Source organism: Solanum verrucosum, unplaced genomic scaffold (genome assembly GCF_900185275.1).
Source record: "Solanum verrucosum unplaced genomic scaffold, falcon-dt-bn FXZP01000064.1, whole genome shotgun sequence".
NCBI classification, from domain to species: domain Eukaryota; kingdom Viridiplantae; phylum Streptophyta; class Magnoliopsida; order Solanales; family Solanaceae; genus Solanum; species Solanum verrucosum.
The window spans coordinates 2,758,418-2,775,305 of NW_026020144.1; the positions used below are offsets into that span (position 1 = coordinate 2,758,418).

Consider the following 16,888-nt stretch of genomic DNA (forward strand, 5'->3'; position numbering starts at 1 on the left):
TTGGGACAGAGGGAGTTTAAGAGAATAACATATACATATCTTATTCATATTATTACGGAACAAAAAGGCTATTTTGTAGAAGCTATTTATATTTTTCATTAATGTGTATATGTATAAAACAACTTTGCAAAAATTCAATCTTAAGGTAAATATACTAACACGTTTAAAACTTTAATTTCAACCCATTTCATATTTTTCTTAGGTTGGATATATTCCATTACTTTTTTATGTCTATAAAATAAAGTTGTTAGTGCTGTGACAAAAGAATTATTATAAAGCCCCAATTAGTTTATCTAATTAGCTAATTGACTACAAACTTTCCTATTGTTGATTTGCTGTATCCCTTTTATGGAACTTCTACCTATATTTTGTTTTGTCACGTATGTAAAATTGGACAACAACAACATATATATATATATATATATATATATATATATATATATATATATATATATATATATATATATATATTACTCAAACAGCTCCATATAATAATTAATATCTTGTTATATCACATAGTTTAATACCAATAAAACAAAAATCATAATTAACAATTTACTCAAATGTCATTTAGTGAAATCTTAATCTACTAACTCCGACTGAGATTCTAAAAAAGGTTATAGTAGAATATTACTTATCACAATAATAATGTAGATAGTGAAATCTAAAAGTAGTAAAGTTTAGCATATCTTTATTTTCAAAAGTACGTGATTCAAATAGAGCATATCAAATTACGTTTATATTATAATAGTAGTTATTTACTCAATATAATTTACAAGTAAAGTATGAAAATAATAAAACGTGTAGATAAAACATATCAAAACAAGTACATACAATCACAATAACCATATATTTAATGTAATTTCATAAATAAAATTTGAAAAAAGTAATATAAGTGTAATTTTATTTCTATTTTATAAAAGTAAAATGACTAGACTCGAGCTTAAAGAAGTTAGGAAATTTTGTCTAAGCCACTCATTTTGTAATGAAACAAAAAGGCAATGGTATTTCAGTAGTTTCAAGAAAAGGCAAGGTTACTTTTCTAAAAACCATGATATTTTATACAAATTTTTTCATTGAAAAAAACATATAGTAAAAATATTAATTTAATCAAAATAAAATATTACGATCTAACTCCACCCACCCTTACCTATTCTTATTCACTTTTATTATATAGTATACTTTATATATATTAAATTATACACAATTTTCATATCATCCTCTGAATATTTCTTCTTTATTAATTTTTCAGTGTCCAAACAAATACAAGAAACTTTGCTTTCACAAAATGTACAGATTTTTGTTTCACTGTTTAACAAGAAGCTAAGATAGTAGTCCCTTTTTCCCAGAACCAAGAAAAACCCAGTTCACATATATATTCAAGAACTGAGTTTTTTTTTTTTGATTTTTTTCTTCTCATTGTTGTTTATTTTCAAAAGGGTGTGTTCAAGATTTATAAAGTTTCAATCTTTTCACCTCAGAGGGGTGTAGATACACACATCTGTTTGTATAATGTGGAGGGGTCTGCATTTCTTTTGGAAAACGGAATCGATCGGAGAAACGCCGTGTACGGCGGCGATTTGATGGTTTGTTTTGTTAAACGCAGCGTTTCATGGAGTTGAAGATTTGGTGTTGGAGTAGTGGTAGTAGTAGTGGTACTAGTAGAAGTAATACTTGTACTCTCAGTGTTCATTCTAAATCCAGCTCTTCAACTAAGCTTCGATTTGCTATATTTTTTCCCCAGGTAAGACTTTTTAAATTGGGGATTTAGGGTTTATTTCATTTTTTTGGGATTATATGCCGTTAGCTGATGAGGAAGAATAGTAAGAATGTATGAGTTATTGGGAAGCTGTTTGGATAGTTTAAAAAATATTTTGAAGCTAAAAAGAGGAAATTTTTTGAGGTTGGAAACTTAGGAATTTTGGATCTGCTGAAGTTTGAAGTATTCAGAAAGTTTCTTTTTGCTGTTTTCCCCTTGAAAACTTGTTTCATTTTTATGGTAATTTCCATTTATAAGATCTTCTAGTTCCTTATGAAGTTTTAGTTTTCATTCTTCTTTATTTTGGGTAATGGGTATTTTGTTCAACTACTTATATTTGAGTAATTGGCTCAAATAAGGGTAAAAGTTTCCTTCTTTTGTGGTTTAAAGATTGGGGCTTTCTGCTTGAGGGGTTATTTTCTGTATTTCCACTGATTGTCATGGACTTTATTCAGCTTGGGGTAAGAGTTAGTTTCTTAAGGTTCTTGATTAGCTTCAGTAAGCTTGTGGAGCTGAAAAAAAAGTTGATTTTGGTTTGAGCTGCTTATGGAATTTTGAGTGTTGATGTAGATTTTAGAGATAGCTGTTCATTGCAGATTATGAACATCTACTCCTTAATCTTAATTTGCTTGTGACATAATTCTTTTCGTGTTCCAATTGTTTAAGTGTTACTGGGACAGCATATAGGTAATGCAAGCTAGATTCTGATTGATGTTTTTTGTTTCTCTTAGGTCCTATTTATACTATTGTGTCTAGAGACCAGTTTAGCAACTTTCTCGGACCATCAATTATTGAGACAAGACTTTGAGAATGAAGACAAGAGTAGCATTTCCCATTCTTGTATCCATGATCAGATAATTGAACAAAGGAAAAGACCTGGTTTGCAAGTGTATTCTGTCACTCCTCAGGTGTATGAGGAGTCTGTGGCCTCAAATCCCCCTCACCGTAGAGGTAGGGCATTACTTGAAATTTCCAAAGAACAAAATGATGTCATGCAACCGATCAGAATCTTTTTGAATTATGATGCTGTCGGTCATTCATCTGAGAGAGATTGTCAAAAAGTCGGCGACATTGTGAAGGTAAGTACTTATCATCAGTTGAAAAGTGTGTTTGAGAAATTTGATTCTTGTCCTTACTAAATCATCAATTCTCTTTCTGTCTAATTAGCTTGGGGAGCCACCAGGTGCTTCTTTTTCTGGTACATCTTCTTGTAATCCACATGGAGATCCTCCAGTTTATGGTGATTGCTGGTATAACTGTACCTTAGATGATATAGCTGGGGAGGACAAAAGGCATCGCCTTCGCAAGGTTTATTCTCTTCTCCTGATAAGGCTATTTCTGTCACACTGCCATTTCTAATGCCCAGTAAGTAGTATTTGATAGCCAAGGCCTTTGATTTTAACCGGATGCAATTTGCAATACAGGCCCTCGAGCAGACAGCGGATTGGTTTAAAAGAGCGTTATCTGTTGAGCCAGTTAAGGGAAACCTACGGTTAAGTGGATATTCTGCTTGTGGACAAGATGGAGGTGTACAACTCCCAAGAAAATATGTTGAAGGTACTTTTATTCAATTATCAGCAGCTTGGATTTCCTCATTTGATTATGATATTTTCGTTTACTGTTTAGTTCATTATTGTCATGTTTCAATTATCATATTTTCTCCATGTATTCTTCAGAGGGTGTTGCACATGCGGATTTGGTTCTTCTTGTGACTACAAGGCCAACAACAGGCAACACTCTTGCATGGGCTGTAGCTTGTGAGCGTGATCAATGGGGTCGTGCTGTTGCTGGTGAGTGTTGCGTGAACAAAAGCATGTCAATACACATGAAATTTTCAGAGACACCATAGCTAAACTGAGATTTTCTGGTTTCAGGGCATGTGAATGTAGCTCCTCGACATTTAACTGCTGAAGCAGAAACCTTACTTCAAGCTACTTTGATACATGAAGTAATGCACGTTCTTGGATTTGATCCTCATGCCTTTGCTCATTTTCGTGATGAGAGAAAACGTAGGCGAAGTCAGGTAATTTTGATTTTTGCATGTGCCCAAGCAGTGGGGCACCAGTAGAAACTCATGTTAATAAGAGTTCATAGACTGCAACAATCTCCCTCACCCTGCAGTAGTGATCTCTTGTAAAATGTTTTCACGTAGGAGAAGTTATATGTATTGCCGCTCCAAGTAAAGGAGCAAACAGCGCAAGATAGACTCTATATTCACATAAATAGTGATATCTTTGTGTTAGCTATACTGTAGAAAAGAAAATTACTCTTTTCTTGTAATTTATAATTATCTCCAATAGAGAAAGGCTTTTTATGAGATTTTGGAGAGCTGTTACATATTTTGTTCCTTTATATGGTCAATTGTGTCTGCGAGTTGGCTCTTCTGTTGTCTTTTGAGAACAAGCATATTTGTCAATTGAATTTTTGTTTTTGTTAAGCATATGATTCGTCAGTTGATAAGATCAGCTTCTGTTAACTTACTGATTCAATCTTATTTTCTCAAGAATGCAACACAATCCATTAGTCAGGTTAAACAAGTTGGAATAAAGATAAAATGAGACCAGAAGGTGGAAGAGATCTAAAGGGGCTAATTTTTAAAATGATGTAGTAAAGGGGCTAAACTTTTTTTTTTTGAACATTAGTAAAGGGGCTAAACTTACTCTTGTGTTTTATCCCTTCTCCTTTGATTGCCAAGTATGATGTTCGGAGTCCACATTATGCTCCAAAGTAGGAGCTTTTTCTCTTGAATTTATTTATTACTGGAAGACCATAACAAAACTTACTTACAAATAATTTATTTGGATAACTAGAAGTTGTGAATGATGCTCAAAATTTTCCCAAACTTCTTTAATTCCTACTAGTTCCACATCTTTTGGCGCTCTGTTCTCTTGTATGCTATTACTTGTCTCTTTCGTAGGGCATATAGGATTCTGCAAAGCAAAACATTGCCTTTTCTCTATGATAAGTGTTGTGGCCTATCTCAAATACCGTTTGGATCTAGCTAGTATTTGCCTTGAGTCCCCTGCTCTTAGTCTTTTCTCCAACATCTCTCTCGCAGGGAATATAGGATTCTGCAAAGCGAAACATTGCCTTTTCTCTATGATAAGTGTCGTGGCCTATCTCATGTTCCATTTGTATCTTGTATTTGCCTTGAGTCCCCTGCTCTTAGTCTTTTCTCCAACATCTCTAAAGGATGTTTCTTCTTGCTTGGAAATGCCAAAATCCTTTCAGTGTTACTTATTTTCTTCTGTTTCCTTATTCGCTAGGAAAGAGCATCTGTGCCCCCTTTTGTTTTTATTTGCATTCATATAAGCTCTTTTACAGATAGTCGAGGGTTCTCTAACATTTAGTTCAGACCTGGTTATGCTGAAGCCTGATGTGCATTTACTTGCCATTTCTATGCTAGGTTACTGAACTGGTAATGGATGAAAAACTTGGAAGAATGGTTACTCGAGTAGTGCTTCCTCGAGTTATCATGCATGCTCGCCATCACTATGGGGTATAGTCTATAGTATTTCATTTTCTTCAATATTCCTTCTCTGATTCCTGTAGCTTATATTAGCTAGTTATTTTTTGCCACATTAAATTTATGGGCCAAGCTAAACCCATCAAAGTTAGAATACCCTTAACCAGTTTAACACTGCAGGCATTCTCTGAGAATTTCACTGGACTTGAGCTAGAAGATGGAGGCGGACGTGGTACATCAGGTTGATATTTATCTTCTATATTGAATGGATTCTTCTGAGATACACCCTCCTGCATTTTCTTAGCAAAAAGATGTCAACATTATAGAGTGTATCCTGCTAAATGAATATCTTTTTGAATTATGGATCGATTGTTTAAATAACAAAGTGCTGCAGGTTCTCATTGGGAGAAAAGGCTATTGATGAATGAGATCATGACTGGGTCGGTAGATACAAGATCAGTGGTTTCAAAAATGACTCTTGCTTTACTTGAGGACAGTGGATGGTACCGAGCTAATTATAGCATGGCTGACCGTCTTGATTGGGGACGCAACCAAGGACCAGATTTCGTTACCTTTCCCTGCAATCACTGGAAGGGAGCCTATCATTGTAACACTACCCAGTTATCTGGATGTACATTTAACAGGGAGGCAGAAGGTTATTGTCCAATTATGAATTATAGTGGGGATCTCCCTCAATGGGCTCGTTATTTTCCACAGGCTAACAAAGGTATTTCTTTACTTCTTTTGTTTTTGATATTTCGTTGTCATTGAAAACTGATTTTGTCTTGGATACACAATCTTTTTGTCGACTTTGAACTTCTGAGAAACAAGTCGACTAATAGTATTGTTGGGAGGATGCATGCCAATTACTATTTTGAAACCAACATTACTGGTTTAGTAAGTTTCTTGAACTGGCTTTCTGTTGTAACTTCTGGTGGATGGCTGTTGCAGGTGGTCAGTCATCATTGGCAGATTATTGCACTTATTTTGTTGCTTACTCTGATGGATCGTGTACGGACACGAATGGTGCTCGTGCACCTGATAGGATGTTAGGTGAAGTGAGGGGAAGTAGTTCAAGGTGAGGCGTTCGCCTGTAGCCTTTGGAGATTTAAATCTAATCGGATATTAGCTCACCAGTTTTTTGTTTTAATCCATACAGGTGCATGTCTTCTTCTTTAGTGCGTTCTGGATTTGTACGTGGCTCAATGGCCCAAGGCAATGGTTGTTATCAGCATAGGTGCTCAAACAATTCGTTAGAGGTATGACTTCGGTAATTACTTGTCTGCTGTATTTGTTGTTCATCTTTTGTTTTGATTTAGTTGCCTATCCAAAATAATGTATGTTAGCTCATTAGTTCTTTTTTGAGAAAGAGATATTAGCTCATTAATGATAAATGAGATGTGATTGAATGGTTCAAAGCTCAAGAGCTACGTTTAACCATGAGAGGATAATAGTTGGATATATCTTTCTCTTCCATTCCTTTGCATTCTCAATTTTCGAATTTGCATTTTGGAGATCTAAAGGCATGAAGTTTGTAATATTTGCAATCTGCCTAGAATTGTTATTAAAATATTTGCGATATGTCTAGACCAAAATATACTAGATAATTCTATTTCTATCGAGCCATACTATGGAATAAACTTCAGTACCTACAAGAAATATCTACATTCTTGTGAAGCATAACTGTTAAAACTTGTGAATATTACCCTTCTAATATTAAAAGGCTATCTAACCATCCATGATAATGCCATAGTTCAAATAATGCTGAGGTAAAAAGAGGAATACTATATGTAATTATACCTTTTTTTTTGTTTGAACACAATAAAACAAGCAGTTGGAAAATACGGAAATAGCATATTTATCCTATCAAAATCAAAACTAAAATAAGATGGAATAGTATTGCTGAACCAATCTGAATATGTGAATATTGTAATTATCTCTTAAGGAAAGAGGTCAATAATATATGATGAACTAAATTGGGCGCTGGGTCATAAAAAAATGTTACAGAGGTGAGTGTCATGTTAATATCTTCTGAGTTTTAAGTGTTAGCAATGAAATCTCCGGATGCCTCTATCTGATTGCTAGATCTGAGGTAGCTGTCCTAGTTCATTTCTTCCCGCTCAGATTATATTTTGGAAAAAAGAACGAATCTCGGGAAGGATATCTTACATTTAGCTTATTATATATGATTAAATTCCCACAGGTAGCAGTAGATGGCATTTGGAGAGTTTGTCCAAAAGCTGGTGGACCTATCCAGTTTCCTGGCTTTAATGGTAAATATTAATCATGCTACTTCTCTTCAATCACTAAAGTATCTCTTTGTTGATTTATGAATCTCCTCTTTCTGTTTACTTAATTTTTTCCTCAATTGTAGGTGAGCTCGTCTGCCCAGCTTACCATGAACTATGTGATGTGAATCCAGTTTCGTTGTCTAGTCAATGTCCCAATTCATGCAATTTCAACGGAGATTGCTTAGGTGGAAAATGTCGATGCTTTATTGGGTTTGGTGGTCATGATTGTAGCAAACGTGAGCTCCCGTACTTTCTCTGTGATAGTGGAATCTTTTGAGGGAAGTTGGTTTATTTGGTGTAATCACACTTCTGCTTTCTATTTCAGGCTCCTGTCCTGGCAATTGTGGTGGCCGTGGAAAGTGTCTTGGGAATGGTGTTTGTGAATGTGATAACGGGTATACTGGCGTTGATTGTTCCACAGGTAACATGGTTTAATTGATTCCTTCCTTGCACATGTTAGTTATGCTGTAAAAGGAGTAGTCAACTTTGCCCCTGTTTGGCCCAACGCTACCTTAGTTCTTTGAACCAGCTCAAAATCTTTTGGGTGCCTCCCCTCTTTCGTAAAACAAAATAAAATTGTGATTGAGCTTGGAAGTAATGGTACTTGAAGAAACCATTAGGTTGACGATTTTGTAACTTCAAATTTGATCAGATCCCATAAGATAACATTCTGACAACATCTACTTTTCGTTATACCTTGTAATTGTGAATGCCTTTCTTTGTCTGCTAAATGATACGTCAGTCAAAGGATGTGTTAGGGTTGATAGCTAACGTTCTCATTGGTGATACACAGCTGTTTGCGATGAGCAGTGCAGCCTTCACGGTGGGGTCTGTGACAATGGAGTCTGTGAGTTCCGTTGTTCTGACTATGCTGGTTACACGTGCCAGAATAGCTCCACGCTTCTTCCTAGTCTCTCTGTTTGCAAAGATGTGCTTCAAAATGATGTATCAGGACAACACTGTGCACCTAGTGAGTTAAGTATCTTGCAGCAGCTGGAAGAAGTAGTGGTGATGCCCAACTACAACCGATTATTCCCAGCTGGTCCTCGAAAGATTTTGAACATTTTTAGGGGTCGGGATTGTGATGGAGCTGCTAAGCGACTAGCCTGCTGGGTAAGTTTCTTCATCCAAAGCAACTCTTATGTTTTTTTCACACTGAGCTCAAAGAAATCTACCATGCATTTGTTTGTGCGTACGATTTATTCATTATTCCTGTCAAACTGCTTAAAACCAGATCTCAATCCAAAAATGTGACAAGGATGGGGACAACCGGCTACGAGTGTGTCATTCAGCTTGCCAATCATATAACGTGGCATGTGGAGCATCACTTGATTGCTCGGACCAAACACTATTTAGTAATGAACACGAGGGTCAAGGTCTTTGCACAGGTTGGGGCGAATTGGACGCTTGGTTTTAGAGGAGCCAACTATAGAAAATGAATTTGGTGTACATTGTAGGTAGTTTTAGGTCCTTTTTTCTTTTTCATTGGCCTACTTGTAATGTGTTGTAAGCTTTTTTCTCTTTGGGGTAGGAGGAAAATGTGTGCGCGAAGCGCTCATAATTTAGTTTTTTTTTCTCCCATCCCAAGTGTTCATTTGGTAAAAGATTTGGGATGGGAAACTAATTTGAGATTTTGGCTTTCAAAGATGAAAGTCTTGATGTAGAGGAAATGTAATCAAAGAAAAAAAAGGATAAGAGTTAAAAGAATTGGCCCAAGGCCTTGAAGCCATTAATTGTATTTTGTGTTTTACTTTTCTTTTAGATTTGATAATTTTTTGCGTAGTAAGTGTGAGTTCAATTTTCAATCTCCTCGTATTTAGTCGATTATAGTATTTTTTATAGATATTTTTGTAACTTTGAGGTTTTTTTCTTCTATTTATAACATCTCATTTTGGATTCGAGCTGTGAAATCACTCATGTTTGCGGTATTATTATGTTTACATAGGTTTGTTCTACAATGGATTGAAACATTTAATCATTTATTTAAATTAATCCACACTTGTTATGACAAAAGGAACATTTTAACAGTCGATGAGGTGTGAATATTATTTAAATCATTAGAAATGTCAGTGTCTTTGATTAATCTATGATTAAAACATAAGTAACTATTTTAAATATTAAACTTCAGTTGCAATCTGATTAAAATGAACAAATCCCACTGACTTACCGTCTTTATTTTGTAGTGACTGTTCAATTAAATTTGTCATTTAATTAAACAATGATTTGACTCTTTCTCCATTTCAAAAATAGACAATTTTGAACTCCAATGTATTGATAGATACACCTAATTTTTCCAATATTCACACCGACCCAAGAAAGAATCTTTTCACCTCAAAATTATGAAATTATAAAATGATAGACTTTATTTGTTTTTATAATATAGTAGGGAGAGTAAGTAAAATATTTATATCTTCATCTTTAATCAACAATTCAGATGCACAAATCAAATTAGCGAGGATTCAACGGTGTGTATTAGATATTGAGTGAGAAATAATAAAAAAAAGAACTTAACAGTTAACACAAGGGGTGTACTAAAAAGGCATTATTTTCGATGTTATTGGACATTCTATTTTTAGCACGGTTTTTAGTCTTTTGATTAGAGTAGGAATTATGAAAGAAGATATGATCTTGCCATAATTACAACTTCTATTTATAGTCACGATTGAATCATATTCAACAAGACAAATATCAATAAAATGGGTAAACATAATGTTTAAGTAATTTCTTTTCATATATCTAAACGGTTTTAAGTAGAACTACTTGATAGTCATACTAGTGCATACTTACTTTTGGTAAGTACCCAATTACAGTAACACAATTATCATAATTACCAACTTACCATAATCCTCCATTGTATTTAAATGGAAGTAAAATAAATTATGATTACAAATTTATCGTACGTTATAAAATCAAAACTATAAAATGATAATATCATAGACAATAGGATGATAAAAATATTATTCTAAATCAATTGGAGATTACAAAAAATAGTATTCCCATATGTTGTAACAATAATAATAAAAAATAGTAATAATTAAAATTATGAAGCGGTTGGACAAAATGTGATAAGATAATCAGCACCAGCACAAGTGCAGGTACTTGAAGCATCATCATATGCATAGCTATAAGCACTAGGGCACGCACTCTTAAAAATCCTTGAGTAGTCCGTCGGCGAGCAAGTCGCCGGCGTCGAATGAACACCGGTGCAACAATACTCCGGCGTGTTGAATTGTGCACACGCGCTTTTACACGCCACAACTGCACCGTTATCTATCACTTGCAATTCCGTTGGACAGTTCGCATTTAGATCGGCGACGCAGCCGGCGTATTGACAATCACCAGATCCGCCGGAAGATCGTACTCCGACACCGACATTGTAGCCATCAACAAGGCTAACATCGTAAAAATCCTTCTCATCTTTGGTTTTCGCGATTGTGAATTCAACTAAACTCACCGGAGGTACGCCGCCGGCTCCGCTAGGGCATTTCAATGCACCGCAATCGCCGGTTATACATTTACCAGCTCCGGTGCTGTCAAAATTGCAACCGGTTCTTCCCCAGAACCGGCCGGAAAATCCTCCAGGAGCGGAGAGTTGGATAGTAGCGCCGGGAGTTAATGCAAATCCAGAATCGCCGGAGATAGGAACTCCGTTGCCGGAAAGTGTACCGGGCCAAACTGTGTAGCCGCAATTGTTTTGAAGTGTAAATTGTGTTGCTGAAACAGCAATCGCCTCTGCAAAATGGTAAGTAAAACTATTACATACATGCTCTATATTTTCTGCGCGTATTCATGATTTAAGCTCTACTAATTCAATCTTCGAGATTTCTATCATTAAATCATTAAACTATGCGTCCACATAAATTTAAATACCAAAAATCACGTTAAAAATACTGATTCAGATGAACCTTATATCGCTGTAACTACGAAAGAGATAAAAACTTACCGAACATAAAGAAGGCAAGGAGAAAATAAGAGTGATTATGAATGGCGGCCATTGTAATTAGCAGAATAAACAGAGAATTAAGCAAATGAAAGTTATATTTTGGAGTATTAAGCATTGAGTAATTTGTCTATTTATAGCCCATTATTTCCCATAACCCCACCCCTGACCCCCACCCACCCACGTAGGAAATTAATTTATTGTGGGTAAATTGCATTAACTGCTAACACGCAAAGATTACGCTGTTAATTATTTTTTCCTCAGATTTATTTTCCAAATATATATATATGACACTCCCTTTGATCCTTTTATCAGTTTATATTTAGGTAGGTAGGTTAAAAGGAATATGAAAAAAAAGTTAGTGTAATTATATTTATTAGTAAGTGTTAAGGAAGGAAAAATGAAAAACAGAATGATTCTCTGATTAATTTTCATCGAGTAATTGATTTAGCGATAGGGCGGTACGATCAATCCATAAAATTATGATCCGTCTAATTTGTTTAGGTTTGGATAACTCAACTTATTTTGACTTTTAATCAAACATGTTTTAATATCGGCTTGATATATGCACCACCAAAAATATTTGTTCAAATATTTTTGAAATATGTTTTTATTTTTGGTTTACTTGTTATATATAGTAATATTCTATGCGTTTTTAAAAAAAAAACATTAGATAATCACACAAATTATAAAAAATAAAATAAAAATGAATTTAGAACTTAGTATTGGACGGATTGAATTATAACTGATTTTTAGTCCATTTCAGTTCAAGTAACATTTAAAAGTGGATTAATGATCTGTCCATTTGTTAATCTATTTTAACATTTGTAGATTTAATCTAACCCTCTCATTTGACACCATTTTTGAAAAACCGTTTAACTAAAAATGAAAGGAAAAAATAAGGAAAACTGCTAAACGGGTCACGTGCTGAGCATCCATGAAGCACGTGATATCGACATATTCTTAATTTCTAAACCTAAAGGGGTCGTTTTGATAAAAAATTGAGGTATTAGTTAATTTCAGAATTATCTTATCCCAATATTCATAATGAAATAGTAAAATTACCATCCATATATAAAAGGTATGATAAAATAATTTAATAAGATATTCTTTGTCCCCTTTTCAAGATAATTAGTATATAGATCTTTAAAACTGTGGACTAAGATCCCTTTTATGCAAATGAGAGGATTTTATGAGCAACCATTAGGTCGTGATCTAAAATTTTGTAAGTCATCGTTGCGTTAGATAATCAAAGTTGATAGATTTTAAATTTAAATTTTATATGTTTAATTTTAAATTTTTTCGTTATTGAATTCATTGCATTTTTAAAGGGAAAATTTTCAAAATAGCAATATTTTAGCTTTTAATGGGACTCCTTAGCAATAGTTTCACTATTTATTTAAAATGTCAATATTTTAATTTGTTAAGGATTGAGTTATATATTTATTTTATTTTGATTAATTTGAAAGAACACAAATAATTAATAACTGAATAGCGAAAATCATGGAACAAAAAATTTCAAAAAAGGTAATTTTTTTTTAAAATTTAACATCAGTTACGTTTTTGAAAGAGCATATGTTGCCATTTTTCTTTCTAGCGTTTTTTTCTTTGTTCTTAAGAATTTCAATTTTTTTTTTGAAAACAGTAGTTTGTATTTTATATCTTATATGAGTGGAAGTGTTGAAAAATTTCTAATGCCCTCTGTTTTGGATATTTAAATGTTTGAACTTCTTTGAATATGTGTTCATCCGAAATGTATTCGAATACCTAATGATATGTATAACTAATTTAAAATACAAAAAATGTTGGTATTGATTTATGATGAATACAACTCTTTGGCATTCTAGTTCAAGTACAAAAATAAAGGCAGTTGTGTAGTATATACCAAAATATAAGTACAAATTAGTTGTAGATCGAAATGATATTGAAAAATACAGTTGCGATGAATACATATATATACATAGAATAAGTTTATTCAAAATAAATTGTATTTATATTTCAATATCCAATTTTGTTATATTATTATTTCACTTTAAATTTGCAAAAAGTATTTTCTAGCATAGTTTTTATTTGAAATATCAGGTTGTATTTCAATATCATTTTGTATATCAAACGCAAAATGAATACCAATAATTTTGTATTCCCCTTCTTGTGATGTATGTCGCACAATTTTATATATTATGTATTCATAAAATGATATTGCTTTAGCCAAATAAAATACAAAATATGTCTTACTAAGTTTGTATTTCAAATATCAGGTTGTATTTCAATATGATTTTGTATTTCAAACGAAAAAATGAATACCAATAAGTTTCCATTTCCCTTCTTATAATGAATTCGTCACAATTCTATAAATTATGTATTCAATCATAATATATAGAATTGTGACGAATACATTATATACCTATTTAAATTACTACAAACTAAAATAGAAATACAATATTTTAAAATAAAAATACAAATGATGAGTAAAAGAAAAACAATTGACAAACAAAAATTAATATGAATACAATTGTGGTATGAATACAATTTTGTAACCTTCTTATTTGACTTTGTCTTTCTTCTTCTTCTTCATCTACTATGTTCTTTTTTCCGATTATTTTCCATCAAAACCGAATCTGAATTTGTATTCACTTGTGCATTAGTAACCTTATAAGCAAAATTCGAAATTATTAAATATGAATGTATAAAAAAATCAAACAATGTATGATGTATGTGTGCTAATGTAGTTACTACAATCTACTAAATCTCAAATATAAAAACAAATTTTTTGATAATTTGAATTTCAAAATTATCAAAAATTAGAATGTATTAAATATCAAACAAAATAAACATACATATGAAGTATTCGTCGTTACTACAATCAACCAATGTATGATGTATGTGTGCTAATGTAGTTACTACAATCTACTAAATCTCAAATATAAAAACAAATTTTTTGATAATTTGAATTTCAAAATTATCAAAAATTAGAATGTATTAAATATCAAACAAAATAAACATACATATGAAGTTCTAGATTCTCCAAAATCTGAAAAATTAAAAGAAAATCACAAAAAAAATTGAAAAAATTGAAAATCATAACTATTTGATGAATAACTAAACAAAATCACATAAAAATTGAAAAATTCGACTGGAAATCCGTAATATATAGAATCGGTGATTTAAACATCAAATCAAAGTAAATCAAAATGGATAATGGAAATTACCTTGCCAATCGAGAAATCTGCTTGAATTAATAAATAGATTTCATTTAACAATAAAGAAGATTTCTTGATGAACTACAATTTAGCACCTTGAAGAAAGATAAACTTGAAACGTGAAAGGTGGGGAAGAAACGTGAAAAGTGGGAAAGAAACGTGAATGGAGTTGAAAAAAGGTTAATGTGTATTGGTTTAATTTTTTTTCTTTAAAGGGTTATTAATATATAATTTGATCCAATATAGGACTCTTTCCATAAATAAAATTAATTTTAAATACTAAAATCTGAATACATATTATTTTATAAAAATATTGTCATTCTGCCATTTTAAATAAATATTTTAAAGTGTTGTTATTTTAACTAATTATGTTAGATATTATGACTTAATTGCTAATTTTCCCATTTTTGAAACTATGAAAACTACTAGGAGTACTTGTAACAATATTAGTAGAAAATATAAGAATTTATGCTCCGCGTTAGAAGTGTTTGATTCAGATGAACTCGATGTCATTCTACATCTGCCACAAGGATGATAATCGAAATTGGAAAAATTTGAAAAAAATACGATTATCTAACTTGCATTGCAAAAATCTTGCCCAAAACTTACTTTATAAGTCTTTAACCCAAAATTTACGATATAAGTCTTTAGCCTAAAACACAATTTAGTATACAAGACTATACAAACTTTCATATTTCTTTTTTACAAAAAAATAAATATAAAAACTTGATATATAATATGATACACCAATATAAAATATAGCTATATATAATAATATATAATTTTATACACTATTATACAAAACAAAATTTCATCAAACTTTGCCAGTTGATTTCTCTCAAACGACAAGATGAAATGTTCTAATAACTTTGAAAAGATGGTTCTAGTGATGACCTATCATCCCTAATAGGTGAGAAATCATGGGTAAAAAATAGATTTTGATTGAAAAATATTTTTAAAATGATTGACAATTTGCTTTCGAAATTTTGCTATAATAATCATATATGTAATTGGCGATTTTTAGAGTTGTGGATGGAATTGTGAGACGAGTCTTGTTACCTTAATTCGTCTCATCAAGATTTGACTTCTTAGTTTGAATTTTTCTGAAGTGAGGAGGGGGTTGTAGTCCCATGACAACTTTCTAGGGCTCTTAAATTCTTTTTTTTTGAATCACATTAGGTAAAGATTGAAAACATGGATTAAATTATATCAATAATTTTATGGGCGCTCTAGAATGTAATTATCTCAATGTTTTATCTATAAATTTGAATAATACATAAGTAAATATTAGATCCAAGATTAATGTTATCAAAGGAAGTTAATATTCCGATGGTTATATTAACATAATTTCTTAAAATTTTAGAGAAAATCTAAATCATGTTTTTTTTTTAATAGAAAATATTGTATAAATTATATGTCTTATTGCACATGTTTCCATTTTTTCAGCTACACTAGCATTAATCGGTTTTTTCTGAGTAACTTAATAGATTATACTTTTTATATATTATTTTATTTTTCTTAATGAGCGTAAAATAATGCATGATAACACTTATTTTAAACCAATTTGATAGAGTAGGATTTAGCAAAAAGTCAAAATACTATTAAGAGATGTTGGCAAAGCTATAGTTCACCTGCCCTAAGTGTCTAGGACTAGGATACACTAAATTTACTATCCATTCTGGTATAAATTATTTAATTACCATAAAAAAATGAGCTTTTTCCATCTAGTTAGGTAAGTAATAGATTCTGTATTTCCACAAAAATGCAAACATGAGGAATTGAGTTTTAATCCATAGGTTGATGGATAACTTATTTAGTGTAACGTTTTACCAAATCACTTGCATCGACTCATCTCACTTAACCCATGATACCTGTTTTTATCTCCTACAAGATTTTATTTAAAATTCGAAGTTCGATAGAATCTGATTAATTATAGTAATTGCTCCGATTCTTACTAGAGAGGACTTCATATCTAGTTAGAACTCGAACATGAATTTGATATCTTTAATTAAATATGAAACAATATTTATAACTCCATCATAACCTTTGTTGATTTTTCTACAAGAACATATCACATGTAACCTTTGATTAATGGTTCCTACAAGAACCTAGCACACATAAAACTTTTGACTAATTGGTTCCTAGCTACAAGAACCTAACACATATATATACATTTCTAAAGGATTTTTTTTTAGGATTCCGAAGTCAAAAGGATCACTTTTTTTCATCTAA

The 16,888-nt window shown here is 32.1% G+C and overlaps 2 protein-coding genes across 3 annotated transcripts; one reads left to right on the forward strand and one right to left on the reverse strand.

The window, feature by feature from the left end:
• Window positions 1-1,204: 1,204 nt before the first annotated feature.
• On the forward strand, window positions 1,205-9,271 carry LOC125827773 (uncharacterized). Of its 2 annotated transcripts, none has more exons than XM_049507099.1 (16): window positions 1,205-1,744; window positions 2,491-2,838; window positions 2,927-3,067; window positions 3,184-3,316; window positions 3,436-3,549; window positions 3,634-3,782; window positions 5,166-5,258; window positions 5,406-5,466; window positions 5,620-5,952; window positions 6,177-6,303; window positions 6,385-6,484; window positions 7,429-7,498; window positions 7,600-7,752; window positions 7,842-7,937; window positions 8,310-8,629; window positions 8,751-9,271. In XM_049507099.1, exons 1-16 carry the CDS (start codon window positions 1,613-1,615, stop codon window positions 8,931-8,933), a joined length of 2,553 nt encoding a protein of 850 aa, XP_049363056.1. In that variant the 5' UTR covers window positions 1,205-1,612; the 3' UTR covers window positions 8,934-9,271. The 2 variants fall into 2 exon arrangements, with proteins under 2 accessions (XP_049363056.1, XP_049363057.1); XM_049507100.1 differs by lacking the exon at window positions 1,205-1,744 and adding an exon at window positions 1,881-1,999.
• Window positions 9,272-10,534: 1,263 nt separating this feature from the next.
• On the reverse strand, window positions 10,535-11,548 carry LOC125827790 (pathogenesis-related protein 5). Its single transcript, XM_049507124.1, has 2 exons — window positions 11,460-11,548; window positions 10,535-11,248 (listed from the first exon to the last, which is right to left on the reverse strand). Exons 1-2 carry the CDS (start codon window positions 11,509-11,511, stop codon window positions 10,557-10,559), a joined length of 744 nt encoding a protein of 247 aa, XP_049363081.1. The 5' UTR covers window positions 11,512-11,548; the 3' UTR covers window positions 10,535-10,556.
• Window positions 11,549-16,888: the final 5,340 nt, after the last annotated feature.

Bases quoted from the DNA above. Each gene is read 5' to 3' on its own strand.
- LOC125827773 (XM_049507099.1), top strand. From the start codon at position 1,613: ATGGAGTTGAAGATTTGGTGTTGGAGTAGTGGTAGTAGTAGTGGTACT. The intron at 3,550-3,633 runs GTGAGTGTTGCG...TTCTGGTTTCAG, and splicing joins ATGGGGTCGTGCTGTTGCTG to GGCATGTGAATGTAGCTCCT. The intron at 8,630-8,750 runs GTAAGTTTCTTC...GCTTAAAACCAG, and splicing joins CTAAGCGACTAGCCTGCTGG to ATCTCAATCCAAAAATGTGA.
- LOC125827790 (XM_049507124.1), bottom strand. From the start codon at position 11,511: ATGGCCGCCATTCATAATCACTCTTATTTTCTCCTTGCCTTCTTTATG. The intron at 11,249-11,459 runs GTAAGTTTTTAT...ACCATTTTGCAG, and splicing joins CCTTGCCTTCTTTATGTTCG to AGGCGATTGCTGTTTCAGCA.